This window comes from Parambassis ranga, chromosome 5 (assembly GCF_900634625.1).
Source record: "Parambassis ranga chromosome 5, fParRan2.1, whole genome shotgun sequence".
In the NCBI taxonomy this organism is placed as follows: domain Eukaryota; kingdom Metazoa; phylum Chordata; class Actinopteri; family Ambassidae; genus Parambassis; species Parambassis ranga.
This window is the reverse complement of record NC_041026.1, coordinates 29,195,743-29,218,762: the sequence shown is the minus strand read 5'-3', so window position 1 is coordinate 29,218,762 and position 23,020 is coordinate 29,195,743. Positions and strand designations below refer to the sequence as shown.

Here is a 23,020-nt window from a genome sequence, read left to right as displayed (position 1 = left end):
TCCTTCGTGTAGTCTGTTTCAGTGATCGAATATTTGAGTTGTACCACAGAGCTGGCCTCTTTTTTTCTTCTTCAGTGGAGCAATCCTGTTTAAGACTGAGTGTAATGTGTCTGCGTCAGGTCAGAATGCTGAGACAGACTGGAAAATAATACAGAGAGAGCGACAGAAAACTATGAGAAAGACTGGACACACAGTGACGTAAAATACTGGATCATGAATATGGGTCAGCTTGATGGGAGGTGAGACGAGGAGAGGAGGTGGGGGAATAGGGGTCGTCGTGGTGGTGTTGAGAAGGTGGAACTGCTCAGTGGATCATGTTTGTGTTCCCAGGCAGTGTAGGCCTATAGCAGCTTGGCTATGATAAAGATTAAAGGCTACCTGTGGCTGTAACCATACCTACCAGTCCTACACACTATTTTAGATTAGTTATACACCTTACTTAACAGAACGGTTTTAAGTCTAGTCTTAAAGCTGGAGGAGGTGTCTGCCTCTCGTGCCTGACAGCTAAAGGCTCGTCCTCCCATTCTACTTCTATGAATCCTAGGAACTACAAGTAAACTTGCACTCTGAGTGTTCTATCAGCAATATATGCTATTATATCCTGTAGGTACAATGGAGCTAGTCCATTCAGAACATTATATGTAAGGAGAATTTTCTATTCAAGTCTATTCTGAATTTTACTGGGAACCATGTAAAGAGAAGCTAAGATAGAAAAAAAAGATGTTTGGGGTCATATTCATGCAGAAATATATTTTTAAAAATTCTTCACAAATTCTCAAGCACTACTGTATTTCAGCCAGAAGAGGTCAGCAAGGTTCATATTTTATTCTTTAAAAGCCTACCAGGAGGCAGCAACAGTATTTTTTTTAGACATGCTGTTACAGTGCGCAGTGTGTAATCACAGATTTACAGTAGTTCATACTGTTCTCCAGACATTTGGTACCTTCTTTCTCTGGTATGTGGCTTCTTCCTCCTCCTCATCCCAAGTCTGGCTGGCAGCCTGTCATTTTGGCCATGTCCATCAGCAGGTGAGCTGTATTAATCTAATAACATAGGGTTAGATTGTGTGCAGGTGATCTCCTTGCTCACTTTCATGCACTGTGTGTTTCTGTTCCTCCAAAGCATCGGTGGCCTCATTCTAGATAAAACTGTGAGCAATCCAAACTTTGAAGGTATGGCAGTGTTCACTCCCGTCATCAATGGTGAGTAGAAGATCATGATAAGCACAGTACACTTATGTTGCATTCCAGTGCAGTCAGAGATTAGAATTTTCTTGTTGAAATTTCTAAACGTTTCAGCCGCACTACCCAAAATGCACCCTGCCTGTTAATACATACTATATTTATAGCATTTGTTCATTTGATCAAAACACTTTCTACTATGTCTTCCTTCTACAGTATTGTATTTTTTTCTCTTAAGGAGTTGGAAAGTCTCACTTACCAGATGCCTGAAACGCAGCATTAGACCATTACATAAAACGTCCACACTTATAAACAATATGAGTCTGAGTTTATACTGGCCGCTCTGTCTGGTTGTACTTATTATACAGCTCATTGCTAACATAAACATGCTTTTAGATACAAAGCTAATAGGCTAATATTAAACAGGTGTTGACCATTACGGGTTTAGCATGTTTAAAGACTGAATGCAAAAATACTTACAAATATTCATTTTAAAATGTCAAAGTCTCCTCCCTGTCAGATGATCCTCAAAGACACATCAGAGGCCAGATCTTCCCTGACTGAAGTCTGCTGACCACAAAGTGGCATACTAAGTAGCGAGGCACGACAATGGTCTTTACATAAACCACAAGCCTGATCAGAATGCTAACTCTGCATTGACTGGCTCTGGTTTCTGTAGCCTCGGTGCTACTAAAGATTCCTGCATGTGTTGCCATCCCAGTACAGGAAGTGCATTTGCATTCCAATTCTCCTCTCCTGCCTCACTGACCAGAAACACTCCTTTTGTTTTGTTCAAATGATCCATATACAAGCTAACAAGTTTTGTTATGCTTTTAATGAAGTCAGCCTGAGGGGCGAGCACCATTAAATATGGAACAACAATGAGATCTCCTTTTCCAGACATTCAAGAAAAAAAATGTCCCTGAGGACACAGTGTGTTTGGAAGAACTGCTGAATGGATTTCAAGCTAAATCACTGTTTGAATGGTGAATTATTTTTCCAAGTTTGTTTGCTCTGCATTCAGCCTCTCATATATCCCTCAGTAGTGATGGTACAGTTTGTTCCTGATCATTCTATGAGAACAAACTAATAACCACAATGTGATTTTCTTTGAAACATTGTCATTTTGGGTAAATATTGAAATGTACTTGTGTTTAAGGTGTAGGTGGAAATCTTGTGGTCATTCAGGCCAGCAGGATGTCTACCTACCTCCACTACTGGCTTGTTCCTGGAGCTCTTCCTGAGATAGAAGTGTCCTGGACCCTGTGCCACCTCCTGCTCTTCAGGTTAGATACACAAAAATACTCCACAAATGCTAGAATTACTTTAAAAAGTAATGTAATCAGTCTGTATAAACGGATCTGAGAGAGAAACATAGCTTTATGGGATGACCAGGTATAATAAGTATGTGATTAGATGAGTGGTTCCCACACCTAGCTTGTCAAGCTAACCCAATTTCTGGATATTAAAAAAGAAATACAATATTACGATTAATAAAAAATGGTAAGAAATATGACATAGTTTTGCCAATGCAAAAAGCAAAGTAATCGGTGTGTGACTAAACACATCAAGCCTGCATACTACCTGTTAACAGTGAAAAATATTTCTGCAGTTTGTAATGAAGAGCTACTCTACAGAAAAAAATGGTGGAGGTCAAAACTAAGCTAAAAGGATTTCAATGTGATACCAACTGTCTAGCAGCCACCTTTGAACACACTAACTCCTGCATGTCTCCAGTATGACCTTTAATTAGCAAGGAATACACAATGTCATCGCTCTGAGTGTCAGATGCAGGGTTTTTTTTTATTCTTCAGTCAGTGTGCTGATCACCATGGTAGTACATCATCCACCTCGGATGATGTACTACCATGGTGATCAGCACACTGACTGAAGAATAAAAAAAAACCCTGCATGGAGGCCACACTGCCATGACAGCCACCTTCATCATCTGCTACCTGTCTGCAGCTCTGCTTCAGGTCAGACAACCCGGGGAAGGTTTATAAATTTATTCAACCAGATAATCTCATTTAAAACTCAACATAATTGTTACTATCCAGGTGATGATTTTGCTCCATGTAGCCAGCCTGATGGTGCACTGGCTGTGGCGAAGGGGCCTTGATCCAGACAACTTCTCCATCCCCTACCTCACAGCTCTGGGTGACCTGCTGGGGACCGACTTCTTGTGTCATCCTGTGAGATCATTGTGCACTACGGACAGATGTATGTATATTCGACAAACAGATTAAATTCTCTTTTCATGCTCAGGATTAAGGTACAAATATAACACTGTGAGAAGAAATGCCTGCAAATAGATAGAGTAAGATGAGGACAGTGTCTGACTTTGCACTTTGCCTTCCATATTTGCCAGCTCACTGCAGTCAATATTTGTACACTGTTCCCTGGAGTCTCTCTGGCTGAGCTCAGGATCTGCAGAAACAAGTGGAAATCAAATAGAAGCACTGTATTACACATCTGTACACCTATTGTTAGCTCTTGTGTTAGATGGCAAATGATTGTATTAAGGCAATAATAACCTATATAAGTGAGTGTATATGTAACATTAATCAGTCTGAATGAATGTTAGATTTGTATTTGGTTTGATGCAGATTTGTGCCTTTTAAACCTGGATGAGTCTCGTGTTCACGTTAGCACTAGGTATAGCCTGTTGTATTCACAGCAACCGTCTCAGTGTTAGTATGTGTGATTTACTTGTGCACAAATTCATCTGTTTACGGGGCCTTTTTCTATTGTTTTGATATGCACTTTTAGAAGGGTGCTATGTCTGTCTGAAATGAACACTCTAATATGGTCATATTTTGACAAGCTTGACCAGAATTTGTTGTGCTTTTACGTTTGTAAACATGTATAGAAGAATCTCTTTGCAGCTATGATTCAATAAAATGCTGACGTGTAAGTTCTTGCAGAAATGAATTTATTTGAAAATTGTCAGAGAAACTATATATCTATTTTGGGTTTTCTGACACTGCAGAGTCTGAAATAACACAATAAATAAAAACAATATAGTTACACAAACATCTCTGCCTACAATGTAAAAAAAAATCACAGTTACAAAAGTTGTCGTCCGGTGACAAAGTAAGGCCCTTGATCAAAGGCACGTACGTTTGGAGACATTCAGCATCTAAATAGGATTTTAAATTTTGCTAGAGATACCATCTGTCGTGCAAATACACTTCTGAAAACAGTAGACGACAAAAGACATTGAATGGTGTCTCAGACATTCAGAGTAAAATAAAACCTGCCGTCTTCAGGCAGTGACCTTGTGATAGATGTCATCTGCAACACATCCTGATCGTTTTCTTTGGAACTTTCATCAGGACGATGCTTTAAAACAGGAGTTTGTAACATCTTTAAAACTAAAAACTGAACTTCAATTCTGTGGTGGAGTGATATCCCAGCCTCATCTGAACTTGAGGTAGGCTGGTATAGAGTAGTTGAAGAGCAGGAAGTCCATGCGATAGAGGTTGTATAGTTTCTTCTGGTAAAAAGGGCTGATGTTGTGGAAGAACTGTGCTGCCATGTCCCCTGTAGTCCTGGTGCTCTTGGAGGAGGTGGGAAAGCTGACCTGGTCTTCCACCCCGGCCAGCTGGAGCACGTAGCGGGAGTCCTGCTCCAGCGTCTCGTATTTCCCCACCACGTCGTAGTGTATGAGGCAAGGGTGGCACAGTGAGTGGACGCGCTCCCAGTGCTCATTGAAGGGCTCTTCTCGCTGGGTGGCCGGGTCCACAAGGTAATACACAAATTCCTCGAAGGAGACGTCATTTCCTCTCTCCAGGGCTTCTGGCTGCGGGTCAGGCCTGTGCCGCCGCACTATCTTTGTGCCATATCGTTTATGAAAAGCTGTGTTGTAGCTCCGTGTGAACTTGTTGCGGTAAGCAGACACAAGGCGCTCAAAGGGTTCACGTACGAAGACGAACTTCAGGTACGAGCGCAGGCGCTGGTTAATCTGGGAGGTGGTGTACTCTGAAAGGGTGCGGAGGTTCCCTGGGACGTGGGCCTCATTAGCAGGGATGGCCAGTGGGTCTCTGTGGGGTCCGGCAACTCCTGTCAGAACCATCAGCACCCGCTTCCAGTTGGTACAGGCCACCTTGGGCACATAGCAATACAGCAAGCCGTGTTGGTCGTCCACGATGACGTGCTTTAGGTCCTCGGGGATGAGGACCCTACGTTTGCGGGTGTAGGAGCGGCAGGCTTCTTCTAGCAGCTCCCGTCGACCCTGGTGGATGGCTTGTACAGCTGACTCAACCTATGGCACAAAAGGAAAGAAGCATGAAGCTTGTGTATACTGTGTCTTGCATTTATTCTCCAATTAGAAACAATACACAATCTCATCCATAGACTGTATATAAAAATGGACAACATGACAGATTCCTAAGAGTGTGGATGAACTCAGACACTGCCAACATGTTGTCCCACACGGTCTTATGGAAAGATCCTCTTATTTATCTATGCAAGAATATGATCACAGGAACTCAAAACAGCACAGCACAAAAACCTACAGGTGACATAAGGGAAGCTTTGTCCATAGTTTTTTACTGTTGCCTCGGGTCTTTGGCATTTTGGAAAACAATGAGAACAGCCAATTTTGCTGATGACTGCTTTAGGTTTTCTTTCAAGATAATTGTGTTTTTTTTCACGATTCTTTCCACTCTGACAAGATTCCTAGCTCCAGAAAGGCATCCCTACATCATTATACTGCCAACACTGTGTTTGACTCTGGGGACTGTGTTCTTTGGGTTATACACCTCTCCTATCTTTCTCCAAACAAAGACAACATCTCTGTGACCAGAATCATTTCTCATCCATTGGCTGCTTGGCTTGAGTGACTAGTAGCTGCAAGGGCAGCAGGGTTTCATGCTACTTTAAAGTATTAAACACTTAACCACAACGCTGATCTCAGGCTGATCTGACCAAGGATGAAGGAGAAACATAGCATTTGGTTACAGAGATCTGATGGTTCTTTCCAGCTCTGCACTTTTACTGATGATGACAACAGAGGGCATCACTTAATGTTATTGAACTAATTTTACCCTTTTAACCTACCACATCATACACACTCATACAGCCAGGTGTGTGTAAATACATTCACTGCTATTTCTCCTCTGGTGGTCCTAATTATGGTCCATGGTCCATCCTCCACCATCCGCACACTGCCTAACTACAGGTCACCCAGTTCAGCCTGGCCTTTCTGTGGCACAAATGTCTTATTTACTCCTTTCATTTGCTCAGCCTGGCTCACCGCTGTAGCGGTTGGAGCCCTGAGACTCACAGTTTGACTCGGTGCCTGACCCGATGTGTGGCTCTATGTGTTTACTTGCAGACACTGGAACATCAAGGATACACCGGAGTGGCCAAAGACTGCAGAGCCAGCGCTAACCCTCTGTGTATACAGACATAAAGTGTGATATTAATAGCCACTACGCTGCACCACAAGACATGTCATTCAGAGAGAAGATCTTTTTAAGTTTGTTGGGTAAATATGTGCACGTGCAAAAAAGCTGCAAGATTCAATAAGCATAAATGCATACATTCAACTTGAATGTATGCATGTATACTCTCTGAAAGCATAGCCAGTAGCTTTAGTAAATCAGCTTCACAAATCACTAGCTGAGTGACTTTTAGCTTGGTGTTTTGCTTTTCTGTCACTGCTGTCATCTATGCTCCAGCTGTTGTCTATGAGTATGAGTCTGAGTAGTTCACATTGACCTTGTTCATTTGAACATGTGAAAATGCTGTCATACAAATATAGACTGTTGTACTGTTGTAAATATAATGATCGTTTAAAGAATGTAGCGTGACCGGTTGTGTTTGTTTTATTGATGTTTTTCCATAAAACGTTTATTGAGCTATAACAGCACAAATTATTAGTGCTAACAACATAGTTTGTTTAGCCGGCAGAGATCGGCTTGTTTAATTTGGACAGCAACGACGTAATTAACAGCAACAGATAATGAGGTAGTGTCCGAAATGTCCGAAAATGCTTTCACAATGAGTTCACTATATGGTGCCCTACATTGAACTCCCCATATGGGGAGAAGGGAGTAGGGAGTGAGTGAGTGATTTTGAACACAGCCCTAGTGTTTTCCTTTCTTTTGGATTGATTTGTTTCACCTGTGTCTTGCTACCCTTCCTTGTATTTAAGACCCCGTTTACACATGTATTTTGAAACATTTTTTCCCTTTGTTTGTGCCTTTCATTTACACATAAACAGAGTTTTCGCCTCTGTAAACGAATCTTTCTAATAACTCCAGCAAAAGTGGAGATTTTGGAAAATGCCGTATTTGCGTTTTAATTTGAACTGACAAAAACAGAGAAAACCGGAGTTTGCGGTAGTCTGCGTGTCAGTTGGTGCAACCTTTTTTGTGTAGTACGGCTGTCAGAGCAGCTGTAGTCGTTATGGAAGCAATCCAGGTAGCGTTTGCATTTCTGTTAGTGTAAGCATTTTTTATGAGTTTGCATTTGCAAATACAGCTCCTCTTACTGTGTAGAGGAGCAGAGACATGTTAGGTCTCCAGGTTCAGCAATTTTAGAACAACTTCTGACTCAAAGAGCCAGACTGCAAGAGGCCTCTGATTGGCTTGCTCAGCTTTCTCCTTTTTCCTACACTGCCATTCACAGGCTCAGCGTAGTCGTGATCGCTGGGGGCGTATTTATGCGGGTTATTGTAAACAAAACATTTTTTGAAAATGATGACGTGTGCACAATGTTATTTTGGAAAACAGAGGAAAGAAAATATTTGTTTTTCAAAATACCCGGCTATGTGTAAACGGGGTCTAAGTCTTGTGCTCCCTCTCTGTCTGTCTGTCTGTGTTGCTACTAACTTACTCCTGCATCTAGTGTTGCTTCGTTATGAGTCTATTGTGGTTGGTGTTCAGATATGTTTTTGGTCTTTTGTTTGTATTTATTTATATAGTTTGGGTGTTTGCTTTTTTGTTTTTTTGGGGGGGATTTTTCTCTGGTTTTACTTTCATAAAGCTCTCCTTTTGTTGTAATACATTTTTTGTGTCTTCATTTGGGTCCTAATCGAAAGGTGTCTTGTACTGTATCTTTTTGCGTTTGATTTGGTAGGTTCTCTAAAAAATAAAAAGCAGTAGTTGTTTTATTTTTTTTGGCCATGCTCACGCTGAAGTTTCTAGCCTGGTTTTTAAATAAATCTTTATTTTCTATAGGATGAAAAACCCTGACTGCTGGATTTCTTAGAAGCATCCATGACCACATCAAACAGTGACCTCCAGTGCTGAGAAATTAAAGCTAAAGGCTTCTTACGGCAAACATGGTATTGGACTACTACTCAGAAACCTACGGGTGATGTCAGAAGTTTCATCTTTAATTACATATTGTCTGTGGTAAAGGTGTTTGAAGAATGGATGTGGGAAGTTCTGACAATTATCATGTTGTCAGCATATTGAAAGCCATGCATGATTAAGGGTGTGACTCTGAGCTTCACATATTGTAATTTGATTCAGAAACCAATGAGTGACCTCCATCTCCTGCAAAAGCATAACTTTTGATGACAGCATTTTCCCTAACTAGACCCCTGTATATGTTTGTGTTTAATATTTAGGCAAAGTCAGAGCTTATTTTTTTCTAATTTTGATGGTTGTTAGAGCATTTCTGTAAAGTTGAACAGCCCTGCTGTTTTTTCCACATTGGCTTCATCTCTGAGATCTGGAGGTTGGTGCTTGTGCAAACCTCTTATCAAAAGGTGTGTGACACTTTATAACAAACAAAAAACCCTTATTTCTGCTGCCTGCCTCATCAAATGACTATGTATGTGTTTCCTCTTGTCACTGTAACAAGTGTAAATAAGCAAATAAAATAAGTTTGTAATTTAATTTAGCAAATATGAAGAATACCCTGGAGATATTCTTGAGATATTGATTTTGTTCACAGGACTGTTGAATCCAAATGACCGGTTGTAACTAGTCTGGAAGAATGATGTTAATGAGATATTGCATTCTCGATAGCATGGACACACATCCTTAAAAATGTGATGACTCTGGCCATGACTGTCACCAGCATAGAGGTCAGACACCTATCAGAATGAAAGTGTTCTATGACCAATTAGGACTAATCAGCAGAGCGTAATCCTCCACTCCACATCAGCATAGCAAGAGAACACAAAATGGGCCACATACTGTGTTTACAGATGTAAATAAAGACATAAATCTGCCTGTTTCAAGCTTATCGGTTTCCTCTTGTTGGGAAATGATATAAGTGGACTGGAAGAAAGAAAATATCACAAGCAATTAAAAGTAAATGATGTCTGCTGGAGCTGCTTTGTTTTCTGGCATGTACACCTTCCTTCTCCTCACAGGGAGAATTAAGTGGGAACAGCTGTTAGAGAGCAGCTAATGACAGCTCTGCATCTCAGGGCCATGCTAATGGGTGAATTAAGGGAGTATATGGATTCATAGAGGGTGAAAATCCCCTCTGATTGTCCAAAAGCCAAATGAAAATGTGGACATGCTATTATTTAAATGGAGGCTTCTGTGTGTTGAGTACTAAACACAGCAGAGGCTCAACGGTTGTCACATATTTCAGTGATGCTAGTCCTGTTATTAAAGCCAAGTGAAATGATACATTCAGGGTGGAGTCATATTATTATGATTGCATGCTTTAGGATCTCTGTGTAACTATAAGCTCCATACTTTTAACTCATTGTTGTGTCGGTTACCTCTACTGCTGGAAGCTGGTCCAAAAAACCATCATCATCTCATTTATCCCGATCATCATCATTTATTTATTCCTAACAAAATAAGTGCTCATGTGACTGATCGTAATTGTACTGTTTCATACTTTATGGAATCTGTACATGACTTAACAAGTCAGTCATTAAACGCAGCTCCAGAGTTTTTACATTGTCTGCAGCCTGACAGTGACTGTACAAAGTCATGAATCCTCCCATAAATGTCACCAATGTAATTCAGCAAAAAAAAAAAGATGGCCGACAGCAGGATGGAAGCAGCTGCACATGACATGAAAAATTACAGCAATCAAGATATCAGAGTGTTCAGGAGTTATGTGTGCATTTGCTGTTCTCAGAGATTCTCATTTAATGAGGGACAACAGATGTTTCTAATGGTGCTGATGGCTGCTCATATACTTCTATATCAAACCTAGGGGAGCACATCCTACGCTTAGTGATGCAACACCTACATGTGACAGCTCAATTATACAAATGATTATTCATTTATTCATCAACATAATCTTCCACTGACTGTGTGTTACCTTTTATCATATTTATATCACATCTGTAATATCAATCATCTAATTCCAAATACTCTCAGATTTTAACAATAATTTCAGACATCTCTTACTTATACTATTTAACCATACAGTTAACTATTTAGCTGTTTATCACATATGTTTTTATGAATTCATTTTCAAATTTTGCATTAATTTTTTTCCTGTTCTTATTGCATGATAAAACTATTTTATTTTCTTTATATATCTACATAATAACTGATCAATTAGATATATAAATTGTATATAACTTTATATATAAATAAAACATATGAATACATACAAACAATAAATAAATACAACAAAAAACAAAATAAAGTAGTGGAAAATAAAATAGTTTCATTATGCAATAAGAACAGAATATTTTTTTATTAAAAAAAAACTGGCCTGAATGTCATTTAATACTGTGAGCCAAAAGGAGCTCTAACATTTCTGCTGTAATGAAGTCACATAACAAGCTGATAACCCTTTTGAAGGCTTTAATGAAGAATCTCGTTTAAAATATCTGTTTTTTAATAATTTCCTTTGATTGACGTTACATTGATTTTATGATTTTACATTTAAACACTACAAATTCATCAATAATTAAAAATGAAATGTGCAATTACTTGGACACTTCTTTTTTTCTTTTTTACTTGGCAGCCCTGTAAAACAATAATGTCATGCTGCTTACAGGAGGAATACATTTCACTTGCTGGAACATCACTGTGAACTCATGAAGTCAGACTCCTGCTTATCATTAAACATTTGGCCAAGCTGATGAATGCGGTTTCCTCTCTCTGCCAGTTATTGTTTTGGCCTTTCACTGCACTGACAAAGGTCCTCTGTGCCAGGAACACACAAGGAATCTGGAGCACAAATTGTTCCTTGTTACTTTGCCGATAGTGAACTTATTAGATTGAGTTTGCAAAAGATGAACAAATGCTTACAAAGAACTATATGTGGAACAGAAGACTGACCTGGTCACCATCGTACAGCGTCTGCAGAGGGCTCCTCCTCGACTTCTGCTCGCTGCTTCCTTCACCCGCCGGCTCTGAGGCTGAGGAAACACAACAATATGATACGTGTTAAAAGTAAAGCAACAACTGTACTGTAAACTGTAGGTACTGGAAAAAAATACCTACTCCACTGACGATCACAGGATACTAGGGCTGTAATCAACTGAAGAAAGTCTTGGTCGACTGAAAACCTCAAATTCTGACTAAAAATCGACTAATCCTGTGTTACCTGTGTGCTCGTACCTGTGACGGTGCGCGTACCCGTGACGGTGTGCTGCTCCTGACTATGGCGGGGAAGTTGAAGCAATAAAGTTCAACAAATTAAGTAACATAAAGACTACAAAGAGTAGTAATTTTATTATTTTATTATTTATTATTTATTTTTATCTTATTATTACATCGTTTTGACCTGATTATTTCGAGCTTAAATTAATCACACACTCGAGTCTGTCGGCTCCGACAGCGTTTTGATTCACGTGCATCTGCGCAATATCACATTTCTGAAAAATATACCCTCATCTAGTGATATCAGCACAAAACCTGTGGAGGAATATTTAGACAATTTTTGTCATGTTATAATATTTACAGACACTATCATGTCACTCTGCACATGTCCTGTGCACAGAGCGAGACTGAACACAGGAGCGCTGCTTCGCTGAATGACGCTTGGAGGATGGTTTAACATCCAGCCTGGTATGGGTATGTCTGAAGCATGCTGCCGCTGCTGCGAGCGGGTGAGCCTACAACTTAATAGACTAAAACATTAAAATACGCCAATGTTCATATGCTTAAAACGGACGGGGCAGCCTGTTTGTAGTTGAGCTGTGACAGACACTTAATTGATCCGCGAGGGGGAAAATCAGGATGCAAACTTTTCCATTGTCTATTTCCATGAACCGCTGCCACACTGCAGATGTTTCTGACATGATAGAGGAGGACTGACTTAAATGACACGGTCAAAACTAAAGAAATATTTAGAAAACCACTACTTCAATCTATCTGTCTGTAGTGGGTCGGGCTAAACCAAAGTAGTGAAAATAAGGGGGGGGTTCAAAGATCGACTGTTACTGAAACGGGTGCGCCGAAAATACCCCCATTAGCACTTGGTACATTCCTCCTGATAAAATTAATGCTACAAAAAGTCGACCAATCAGAATTTTGGTCGAGCCAGAACGTGTCAACCAATAAATCGACCAGTCGACTGGGAGATTACAGCCCTACAGGATACAGTATCATTTTAAAGCAACAATACAACAAAAATGACACGCAGGTTTTAATATAACTCCAGAGTTTCATATGGACTTTGGTTCTGATTTCATTGATGACTGATCCAACTTTTTCAGTCTTTATGCCGATATCTGTGCTTTGCATTTGATTCTACACCAATTGTCTACCATTTTCCTTTGCAGATATTGCAAGCAGCAGTTCAATGATTGAACTTGTCAGCATAGCAAATGTAAAACACCCTCATACGGCTGACTGTGGCTCGTTTCATGCTGTTCATCTATGTGTTTGTTGTGGGGCAAGACTAGCAAGTAGCATGTACTTCTGATGCAAAATGTAGCTCTTGTTGCAAACACAGAATCGACGTGAACTGATCGGCCCCATTTACCTGTGGATACCATCTATCCATTTTCTTTACCTAATTAGTCCTGTAAATACAGATCAATTAAGAATGATTGAAGATGCTTACTAACAAATACAATACAAAAACATACACTGTGATGTGTTTTTTCTTCTCATTTATTTGAAAATGAAGAATATAAGTGTGGTGAGATGCTCTGTCGCCCTCTGTTGGTCTGTTTCTAACTTGCCTTTTTTCTCCCTCAAGAACCACTCAGCCCTGGTGTCCTCCAGCCTACACTGCACAGAGTATCTGTTCAAGACAGTTTTTTCTCCTTAATGGATGCTTTTAGTTATCTTTCCTGTTAGGGAAATAAACTGTTTAAACTTGCTTTTTGATCCTACTCTATGTTGTAATGAATGAAAGGACAATACTTACAATATTCTTCTCTCTAATGAAGCAGCTATTGTTTACTGTATCTGTATTAACTTTTAATTAATTTTTTTGTGTTTTTTTATATTCAAAGACATGTAATACTGCAAAAATAGAAAGTAAACAGTAGAAAAACACTACAATGGAACAACAAATCAAACTTTATAGGTTTATTATTGCCACAGTTGTGTTTTGTTCTCTTTTAATGGTAGAAAAAAAAGATTTTGGAAATATGATTCTATTTATAAGACAGAGCTTTTCTTAGACTCTGTGGGCAGTGATAAGGTCAGTATATTGAGAAGCACTGCTTGGTATCTGAGCTTGAGCTATTGTTTGCAGGGGTGAGCTTTCACCTCGGCATCAATTACACGGCTTCACAAGCTCACAGTACACAGCTTCACCACAAAGTTAACACTCTGCAATGGCAACATGTAACATTTGAGGAACTGTATATTACTGTTTCAATATTAGGTGAAGATACACACAGATTCAAAAGGTTGGAGCAAGGCAACTGAAGCCTGTAAACAAACAGAGGTGTAAGGGTGTCAATCAGTCAACCATCTTATCTGATTTGATTTTGTTCAAAGGAAAAATGTTAGAAAGTGAGGTTCCATTACTCAAGAAATATTCTAATGTACAACATGTACCAGAACTAGGTGTGGACAGAGCAAGAGATGAGCACAGGCTAGAAAAATAGCTGTCTGATCTTGGGGCGAATTAGCTGGGACGTCCACTACACAGGACTGATAAACAGCAGCACCTGCAGCAGCTCAACTAATTAGATTCTATGGAAGCAGTAAGAGAGGAATGAACACTTTTTTTTCTTTTTGGCTTCAGTGTGATAAATAATGGCACTGTGAAAAAAGTTAGATGTAATTTTTCTGAGGTTGTATTTGCCTAACACCAAGATCCACTATGATCAGATGATTTTTATAGTATTTTTACACCAAAAATATACACAATTTCTTCACAAAATGATAAATCAATAATGCAGTGAAAACACTTTGACTGTGCTGCTGCGTCATAATTGAAAACTGGCAGTGCAGCCTGAGCTCAGTCACACGTCACATTCATAGGTCAGCCTGTAGCACTTAAAGAAGCAAGCTTATCCTATGCATTTGGTCCTGCAATAAAATATTGTCAAAGTGAAATACACTGTGTGTGTGTGTCCCTTATTTGTTTACAAGGGAATAAACAGTGAATAACACCTGTTTCCTCACACTTTCCACTGGAGTAAACATCTCCAAACAGCCGCCAAAACATATGAGTCATTGTGCTGTGTCATCATTCAAGTCTCATTAACTTCATTATGTGCCTCCTGTATAATTTTATGGTCTCATCAAGCTCCAAAGTTGTATAAACAGCAACAACGAAAAAATGTGTCACCTGGGTGCAACTGCAATACAAGGACTCAGTCTGGCGATAATTAGCAGCAGTGATAACACAGCAGCACTTTCACTACAGGGTGCAGACTACAGGAAGACTCAGGTGACTACATTCCTGTGTGTGTCTGACTCTACACAGGGGTGTGATCAGGCCCGTCATGGCTGCTGAGCTGCTATAAACCCAGTGACACCAGGGTTCTGGCAGGTTTTAGTAAGTTAAATTTAAGACCTTTGTGAATGAAATTTTAGACCAACACAACGCGTTACCTGAAACAAGATGCTGCAAATATCAGTACAACTGTTAAATGACAGATGTTTTGTAATTGACTGGAGAATCCAAAGCATCTCTGATTTTGATGTCTCAGTGGAACCAAATGTAGCTTGAAGGTCGAAGTGGTGGTGACACTGTGCTGGAGTGCGGAGGGACAGGGCGCTCACAAAGGTGAGGGCAGCGGGGGTGATATACAAAACTGGGTGATAGCTTCAGCCCGCTGAAGGCTTTTTACAGCAAGCTGGTGTTTGTCTGCCTTGGAGTGAGACTGCTTTCACACCCAAGGTCCCTAACTGGATGGTCCTCTTGCAAGGTTTACAACAAGCTTGCTGGTTGCAAGGAACCCCTTATTTGAAAAAAAATGAAAAAATATAAAAATTAAGACTTGACCAGATTAAATTTAAGATGAAAATTTAAGGTGAAAATCTGGTAGTTTTAAGACATTTTAAGGCCTTAAATTTAAAGTTTTAAATTTTTAGACTTTTTAAGACCCTGCAAGAACCCTGAGTGACACACACAGAGCTGTGACAGCACATGTCTGACTAGTTTGTACCCATTACTGTGTGTTCACACTGTTATAGCTACAAGCTATACAATTATTATTTTTACTGTCCTACACACATAAATACCTAGAGCACCTTGCCTAATCTGTACCATCTGGTTTATGTTACTTCCTTTTCCCTAGCAAAATGGGACATAACAATGATCATAAATCATTATCTCTAGTGCGGGAATTATCTACATACAAATGTTGCCTAGTTTATTACATCTTATCTGTAATAAGGTGTGGAATCTGCGTAAATGTGTCTGTCTCTCTCTCTAAAACCTGGTATAGTCGGGCATCTACAATTCTGACTTGACTGAGCTTTTTCACAGTAAAAACTCCTCATTGATCAAAGGCGTTCACTCCTCCCATTATCTACTCAAGTGTCGATGCCAACAACCAGGGCAGAGAAGCATTGAATCTTACATAGGCATACATACACAGGCATATTTTGACATTTTAAAAATATAAATACATAGAATCACTTTTTAAAATATAATTGATTGATGATTAGTGGATTCATTTAATGTTGCCTACTAATGCACTGTGGGTAAGGGATGCCCCTGGATGCTACCTCCAAAAGGAGATTTGTCCTCTACCCTGAGGTACCAAAGTGAGTGGATCATTCTGATACACTAGTCCGATTTACTCTTTACCACTTCCTTCTGGAAAGTACCAATGACTCAGGTACACGTTTACAGCATGACCACTCCCAAGGCCATCTTTTTTTTCTTTTTTCCCCTTTTTATATGAAGGCCAAGTCAGCAGAGGTAATGTCTGAGATAATTTAGGAACTGACAAATACCTGGCAGACTGTAAGGGTTTCAGCAACAAGCTGAGATGGCACACTGAAAGAGCGCATTGTGTGTCATCGCCCCACTGCTAATGTGGCATCACTCATCGGGCAAGGAAATTTACGATCCACGTTTTGAGCGCTCGATAAAAATATCACGAATATCAAATGATGAGATGCAGAGATTGTGATACTACAAAGACACAAATATCCTCCCAACACTCACGAGCCAAACACTGTCACAACTTCTAAACTTCCATAGTGACTCATGAGATTCACCACCTAAGAACTATTGAAAGGAAGCAGCAGTCCTGTTAGTTTAACCCTGTCTAGACCCGAAACGCTGCAGCATTCCAGCACAGAACTAAAAGGCGTAGGAAATGCAAAAACATAGAAAGGCTGATGTGTGTTCCCCCTGTCCAGGCCATAAACGGAGCTCTGTGTTTAGGTCCCACTGGGAAAACTAGGGCCCCCTTTTCCCCTCCCCTCCTCGACCTCTCCTGCCAAAGAGTAGCCTTACTGAGAGACACGCAGTACAAGGGAAAGCCTGATCCTTTTTACGCCACAAATGTGTGTTTAAAGGGTGGCGGCGGCATGTGGGTGGTGTAGTGTCTGTTGAGTCTTAGAAGAATGCATGCAGATGTGAGGGTGTACCTGATCCCCCGCTGGAGGCATGAGGGTACACAGGTCTGACGTATGACTTGGCTGACGGGGACAGTTTTTAGGACACCTGCAGCTGAGCAGGAAGAGCGAGTATCTCTCTGCACACTGAGTGAGTGATGATAAAGACCAAAAGAAAATCAAACACTGGGCATTGACGTACGCAGCTGCTGGAATGATATTCCAAGATGTCTCATCTGTTCTTCTGGATCGTCTCCAGTGTTTAAATCATTAACTGGAGAGATGACTGCCTGCCACACTGCACTTCAAAATCTGTCAGTTGTTTTAGCTTAAGTCATCATTAATAAATCCCAAGGTGAAATATTGAACTGAAAATGGCAAGAGTTGAATAGCTAAAGGAACAATATTTAAACTGTATTGCCCCAATACTAAAGCAAAGGTTTCAATGTGTGATTAAGCAGAGTAGTAGGAGTAGGAACCATTGTGTGTAAAAGTTGTTGTATATCATCACACAAAGGGAAACATGATGGCTGGTCTACTTCCCCACCTGTCACAGAGTTGCTGTAAATACACCATGCACCACCTCTGTTGCTAAGCAACACTTCTCAACAGAGCACGCACGGGTGACATATTTTTGTAGCCACAAAGAAAATTAATGTCATGATTGGTGGAATAATTTTATTGATCTGTTCAATTTTATGTTGTGTTAAGGTATGTTTTATTTCTTTGGTTCTATTTCCTGTTTTATTTTGAAAGTCATGTTTTCCTGCCTCCTCTTGTGTTGTGTCCATTTTTGATTACTTGTCCCACCCTAATTGTTCTCACCTGTGTCTAATGCTCCTTTTGTATTCCAGTCCTTGTCTGTTTCACTTTGTTTGTGTTCACTGCTGTGTCTCGGCCCTTGTGTTTTCATTGTTCCATCATGTGTCGTTTCCTCTTTTTTTCCAGTTTTTGTTTTATTTCTCCTTTGTTTGAACTTTGTTCAGTCAACCTTGGAGCTGGTACCCCCTCACAATAAACAAAACACATAACAAACTGGTCAATATGAATAGTATCACCAAAGTCTCCAAGGTGCATCCTCCTGGGACCAGGAATACCTGATTTGTGTGGATCACTGTAGCCATGAACGTATGAACTAAACGTCATTATAATTAAATATTTAATAAGATATGTCACTTTGGACCAAAATGGTGTCTAGTTTTCAGACTTACTTATTGTGCAGTCTCAGTAATAAAGTGAAAAAGACAAACTAACAAATCAAATCACTCGAGGATGTCAGCTATGAAAACAGATGGCCTTAATGAAATTTTAAAAAACCACAGTGTGGTTGCTGTATAACCAGCTCCTGTCAGGTCTTGACTGTGCAGCTGCCTAGAGGAGAACAGGATGGAACAGCAGGTCCACCCTGACCTGTCACCACATAGGCCTGGATGGCCCAGAATCTGACAGCAGCCCAGAGGCAGAACGCATTGCAACTGGCAACCATGCATGATCAGGTCACACACTGTTCCTTTGTGGACCATTTGTTCTGCCTTTAATTGGATAAAGACACATCCGCACTGATGCCATGTGCTGTCCTTTGTTTAATGTACTGCAGGTCTTACTGAACAGCTAATTTTTCTGACTTTCATGGCATCAACTCAAGCCCAGACAAGGACGGTATGAGTTGAGGGTACCTCTCTAGTACATGGATAATGACAGCTGCTCCCAGGGCCCAAACCATCACATTAAAAAGCAAGACCGAGCTACATTATAGCTATCAACTGACACGTGTATCTGCAATGTGTAAATCAAGGTTTCACTTCCTGGACTACGAAAGGTCCTGACAATGCTATAAAACCTTATACAACACATTCCAGGCCATCCTGCACTATATGGCCTTCCTCCTCCTCCTCGGTCCTTGTGTTTGTGTAAACCTTATGGAGAAAGCACAGCTGTCCTTGTAGTAAAAGACGTAAAACATGCAAGAAATGCCTCACAAAGTCTACCAGAGCAGAGATAGGATAGCTACAACCTACACATGAGGCTGAAAAATGACTGTTTCCATGCACAGTTAAATATATCCTAAATTTAGATCAGCACTTTGCAAAAACCATACAATTCAGTGCAAATTTTATACTCTGTAACTATGACTTGGCAGTACATTCCTTTGTTATGTGGCTGCTCACTTGCAGCTTTATATAGTCTTTGAAGAAACAATATGACCTTTACCCCAGATTGAGCAGGAGAGGGAAGGTGAAGGAAGCAGCTCCACTTGCAGATATAACTGAATATCTGCAACCAATTTAGGACCGACTTAAAACTGACAGGGTTAGGGTCTCTTAGGAATTTTTAGGAACAAAAAGTACCTACTGAGTACATGGCAATAAAAAGCTACAGGGTAGGGGTCCACTATGATTAGTTACACTCAACTTTGCGGCTATCATTGAGTTAAACTTAGCTTTAAAAAAAGGCTTACAGAAAAAAGAAGATGAGTTAGAAAAGTGAAAACAGATGTGAAGGTTTTTTGGGTTACTACAACACAGTCAGTGAAGTGACATTGATTTACTACCTATCCATGGGTCTGATCCATACTGCACTACAGGGGTAACACAAACACTGAGCAACCCTGATCAATGGGAGGATCTTATAAATAATCTTGCCTGTCCCAAGTTCCTGCAGTTGAAAACACCTTTTGGTGGAAATCAGCTTATGAGATAACTATTGAGTTACTGTTACTATTTGATGCACCAGTTGCACACACGCTGTTACTAGACTGCATTTAAGGGTTGTTGCAAGGTTTTAAGGGCCTTGCAGGGGGAGCACAGGTGTGACTAATGATGCTAACAGTGTCTACGTTTAATACGTCCAATTAAGTCATTATCCCTGTGGGACTGCCACAGTTATTAGTCATTAAACACAGCTGTGTTTCTCCTGCTAGCCAAATGTCTGCTTTTCTTATTGGCTAGTATGCTAACACCAATCACATCACGCCTTTGCTTTCGGCAAAGACATGATATAGTTAGCTTTAACTGGTGATCCGAATTCAAGTGTTTCTCTATTGTAAAGGGAACAGGTGTGTAAATGCATCATCAACACACACACACACACATATAAATCCTGGAATGCATGGAAGGCGACACGCTGATGTCTTGGCTGATGTTTTTTCTTCATCCTTGAATACATCTAATAGCAAAAATCTATGTAATCCTTCTGCTGCGCACATGAGATAGCCCTTTCATAGATCCCTATTAACCCTGTACATGTACATCACACATCCAGAACTAACCATGCTCTCTTCACAGTATGGACTATATAAACATATATATATATATATATATATATATATATATATATATATATATATATGCTTTTTTGGCCCCTGATAGGAACCACTCTGAATGAAGCCATTGTATGTAGCAGAGTTGGATGTGGAAGCAGCTCTGAGTGAGGGCCAACCCCACCATACCCACAGCTGCAACTGCTCCCAGCCTTCCTCCACGTAGCACAGGAAACACAATCAGTTTGCTAATAAAAGTGTTCCTCGACTGCTGCTCATAAAGAAATACAGACACGACGTGATGTCTTTTTAAGTGTGTCGACTGTGCTCAGTCGCCTCATTTCAAGCACTGCTGAGTCTATTGGACTCTGCCACTAACTGTATACAGGAGATGATATGAATTATTAAGACTGAGTGAACACAACAGACCATTCAAATGTATATAGTTGAAGGAAATGCAAGGTTTATAATGGATCCTGGAGAAATGATTTTGTAGCAGATTTATGGGGAAAACTTACATTTGAAAGCTCAAAACTATTGGCAGACATCTGGTGATAAACAAGTGAATAAGTGGGAGAAATAAGTGAAATATTTGCAATTTATGAATGTAGTTTGGTTATAACTTGTTTTGTAAGTGCTTTATTGTAATATTTAAATGTTTAGTTAATAGTTTATTCTTAGACTAATGAGTAAAAAGAGTTTCAAGGCAAACGCTGCAATAATATCTATAGGTGTGGAAGTGGGTTTAAAAATAAGACACCATATTTTGTTGGGCTGAGCTCACCTGGCTTCAGGCTGTTATTGAAGTAGAAGATGACCATAACGAAACATCCCAGGCACAAGGCAAAAACCATCCGGATCACTTTGGGTTTCCTCATCCTGAGTGTCTGGATAAGACCAAGGAGCCGAGCCGAATACACGGTTCATGCGAAAAACAGGCGTTTTTTGTGACTACTTAATCCCCGATAAGAGCATCGATCCGGCTCGCTGACCTTTGCTGCTCCTTATCTTCCCGAACATCCTCGTTGTGAAGGACGCAGCGGCCCAACCAGAAGGGAAAAGGGGCAGAAAGACACGAACCCCTATATAGCAGCGGAGGACCGCCGGTAAGCGACCCCCCCTCTCGGTTACCGCAGCGTGTCCGAGCGCTGCTGCGCTGGAAGCGGAGCGGGCTGCATTGCTGCCAGTGTAGACCGAGCAAAGGCCGCCGGCCTGTTTGTGTAAAGAGGATTTATATTCCCGAACAGACCTTCCAAACGTTTGCTTAACCCCTTTCTCCCCAAAACGCGGCAGTTTTACTGAGACCCGAGAACCTGCGCCTAGACTGTAGGGACACTTCCGGCCTGACCTTTCACAGTAAAATTCATACACATTACATTTTGCACATTGTTTTCGTGCTCCTTCTTCCTTATAGTCGCCTTATAGTTGTGTGTTGATGATTTTTATTTTATTGTATAGTCATTGTTTTTTCTCATTATATCCTTTTACAATATATTTGGATTTCATTTCATAAAAATGACTTGTCATTTATTACATTCACAACCCAAAACAACTACTAACACCTAATAATCTAAAGTATGTAGTATACAGTATAAAAAACAATTATTAGGCTCACATCGATACACAGTTAATGATGTATAGATCACATATTACTATTCAATCAATTTTAATGTTTTGACCTACCTTTTTGGCCTCAATGGAAGTAAAAGTACAAATTAAAAAAACATATAGGTAATCAATTACAAATACACATCATGCATTGAAAAGTATGGATTCATGAATACACCAACATGGAACATCATAAGATAGATATGAACTCGTAATACCATAATTTTATTTTGAAGACAGAGTCGTCGGATGTTCAGTTTTTTTTCCTCTGTGTGTCTTCACACACTAATATATGACAAACTGATGAATTTGTCTGTTTACAGGTTTTTCTTATTTATCTTTTCCCCAGTTGAATTCTTGGCTGGATTCTTCAGTACACATTAACAGAGCTCTTTGATGATCACAACAAAGATCAGGGTCACTTTAAACCTATTACTGAGGAACATCTTAGAGCTACACTTACAGAAACTTGGGATATTGAAATGATATACCCTAATTTACAAACAGAATGAAACACCACTTCATAAATGCAGACACAAAGTGCCACTAGTAATACTGAGATGAATCCTTCCCTGCTGAAATTCCTGCTGATTCTCCTACAAAAGCCATCAATCTCACTGCATTTTAGTGATGACGCACTTTTAGTGCTGCATTTGCCAGGCAGTCTGCGCGACACTGTGTTATAGCCTGCGCTCAGGATTATATGGGAAATTCTGCTCTTTCAGTGTGAGCCAGTTTAAAGAAAGCAGATCACTTCATAGGAATCTGATGGAACATTTTTACTCTTTTATAATGTGAGGATGAGAAGGACAAAAATATGAAGGCCTCATGGGGAGTTTAGCCCCCACATGACTGCAGCGAGCTGATGAATGTGACGTTTGATATGGCTGCTCCCGTTCTGAACCTGCTGAGGCAAACAGCATCTTGGAAATCCATCCACTCCAGGACATGACTCCAAGTCTAGCTAATTAGAGCAGAGGAGGCTTCCTGCAGAGCTACTTTTGACCTCTGACCCCTCTCACATTCCTCATGTCCATCGTCCCAGGCACCATGGGCCAGATCCCAGGGAGAAGTCAGGATTGGTTAGGAGACACGCGACT

At 40.2% G+C, this 23,020-nt stretch overlaps 2 protein-coding genes across 3 annotated transcripts; one reads left to right on the top strand and one right to left on the bottom strand.

Annotated features, from left to right (window-relative positions):
- The first annotated feature begins 957 nt into the window (after positions 1-957).
- On the top strand, positions 958-3,452 carry LOC114435942 (solute carrier family 41 member 1-like). Its single transcript, XM_028405931.1, has 7 exons — positions 958-1,028; positions 1,123-1,202; positions 2,341-2,467; positions 2,996-3,015; positions 3,099-3,157; positions 3,239-3,373; positions 3,447-3,452. The coding sequence occupies exons 1-7, from the start codon at positions 958-960 to the stop codon at positions 3,450-3,452; spliced, it is 498 nt and encodes a 165-aa protein (XP_028261732.1).
- A 775-nt stretch (positions 3,453-4,227) lies between these two features.
- LOC114436117 (carbohydrate sulfotransferase 11-like) lies at positions 4,228-21,638 on the bottom strand. Of its 2 annotated transcripts, XM_028406217.1 has the most exons (4): positions 21,097-21,146; positions 11,405-11,484; positions 11,119-11,293; positions 4,228-5,445 (listed from the first exon to the last, which is right to left on the bottom strand). In XM_028406217.1, exons 3-4 carry the CDS (start codon positions 11,146-11,148, stop codon positions 4,600-4,602), a joined length of 876 nt encoding a protein of 291 aa, XP_028262018.1. In that variant the 5' UTR covers positions 11,149-11,293; positions 11,405-11,484; positions 21,097-21,146; the 3' UTR covers positions 4,228-4,599. The 2 variants fall into 2 exon arrangements, with proteins under 2 accessions (XP_028262018.1, XP_028262016.1); XM_028406215.1 differs by lacking the exon at positions 11,119-11,293 and having other exon boundaries at positions 21,097-21,638.
- Positions 21,639-23,020: the final 1,382 nt, after the last annotated feature.

Coding starts and splice junctions, on each gene's coding strand:
- LOC114435942 (XM_028405931.1), top strand. CDS start 958: ATGTGGCTTCTTCCTCCTCCTCATCCCAAGTCTGGCTGGCAGCCTGTC. Junction 2,468..2,995: donor TGCCACCTCCTGCTCTTCAG/GTTAGATACACA, acceptor TTTATTCTTCAG/TCAGTGTGCTGATCACCATG. Junction 3,016..3,098: donor TCAGTGTGCTGATCACCATG/GTAGTACATCAT, acceptor CCCTGCATGGAG/GCCACACTGCCATGACAGCC.
- LOC114436117 (XM_028406215.1), bottom strand. CDS start 21,190: ATGAGGAAACCCAAAGTGATCCGGATGGTTTTTGCCTTGTGCCTGGGA. Junction 11,485..21,096: donor CAATAACAGCCTGAAGCCAG/GTGAGCTCAGCC, acceptor GTGTTTCCTCAG/CCTCAGAGCCGGCGGGTGAA. Junction 5,446..11,404: donor CGCTGTACGATGGTGACCAG/GTCAGTCTTCTG, acceptor TTTGTGCCATAG/GTTGAGTCAGCTGTACAAGC.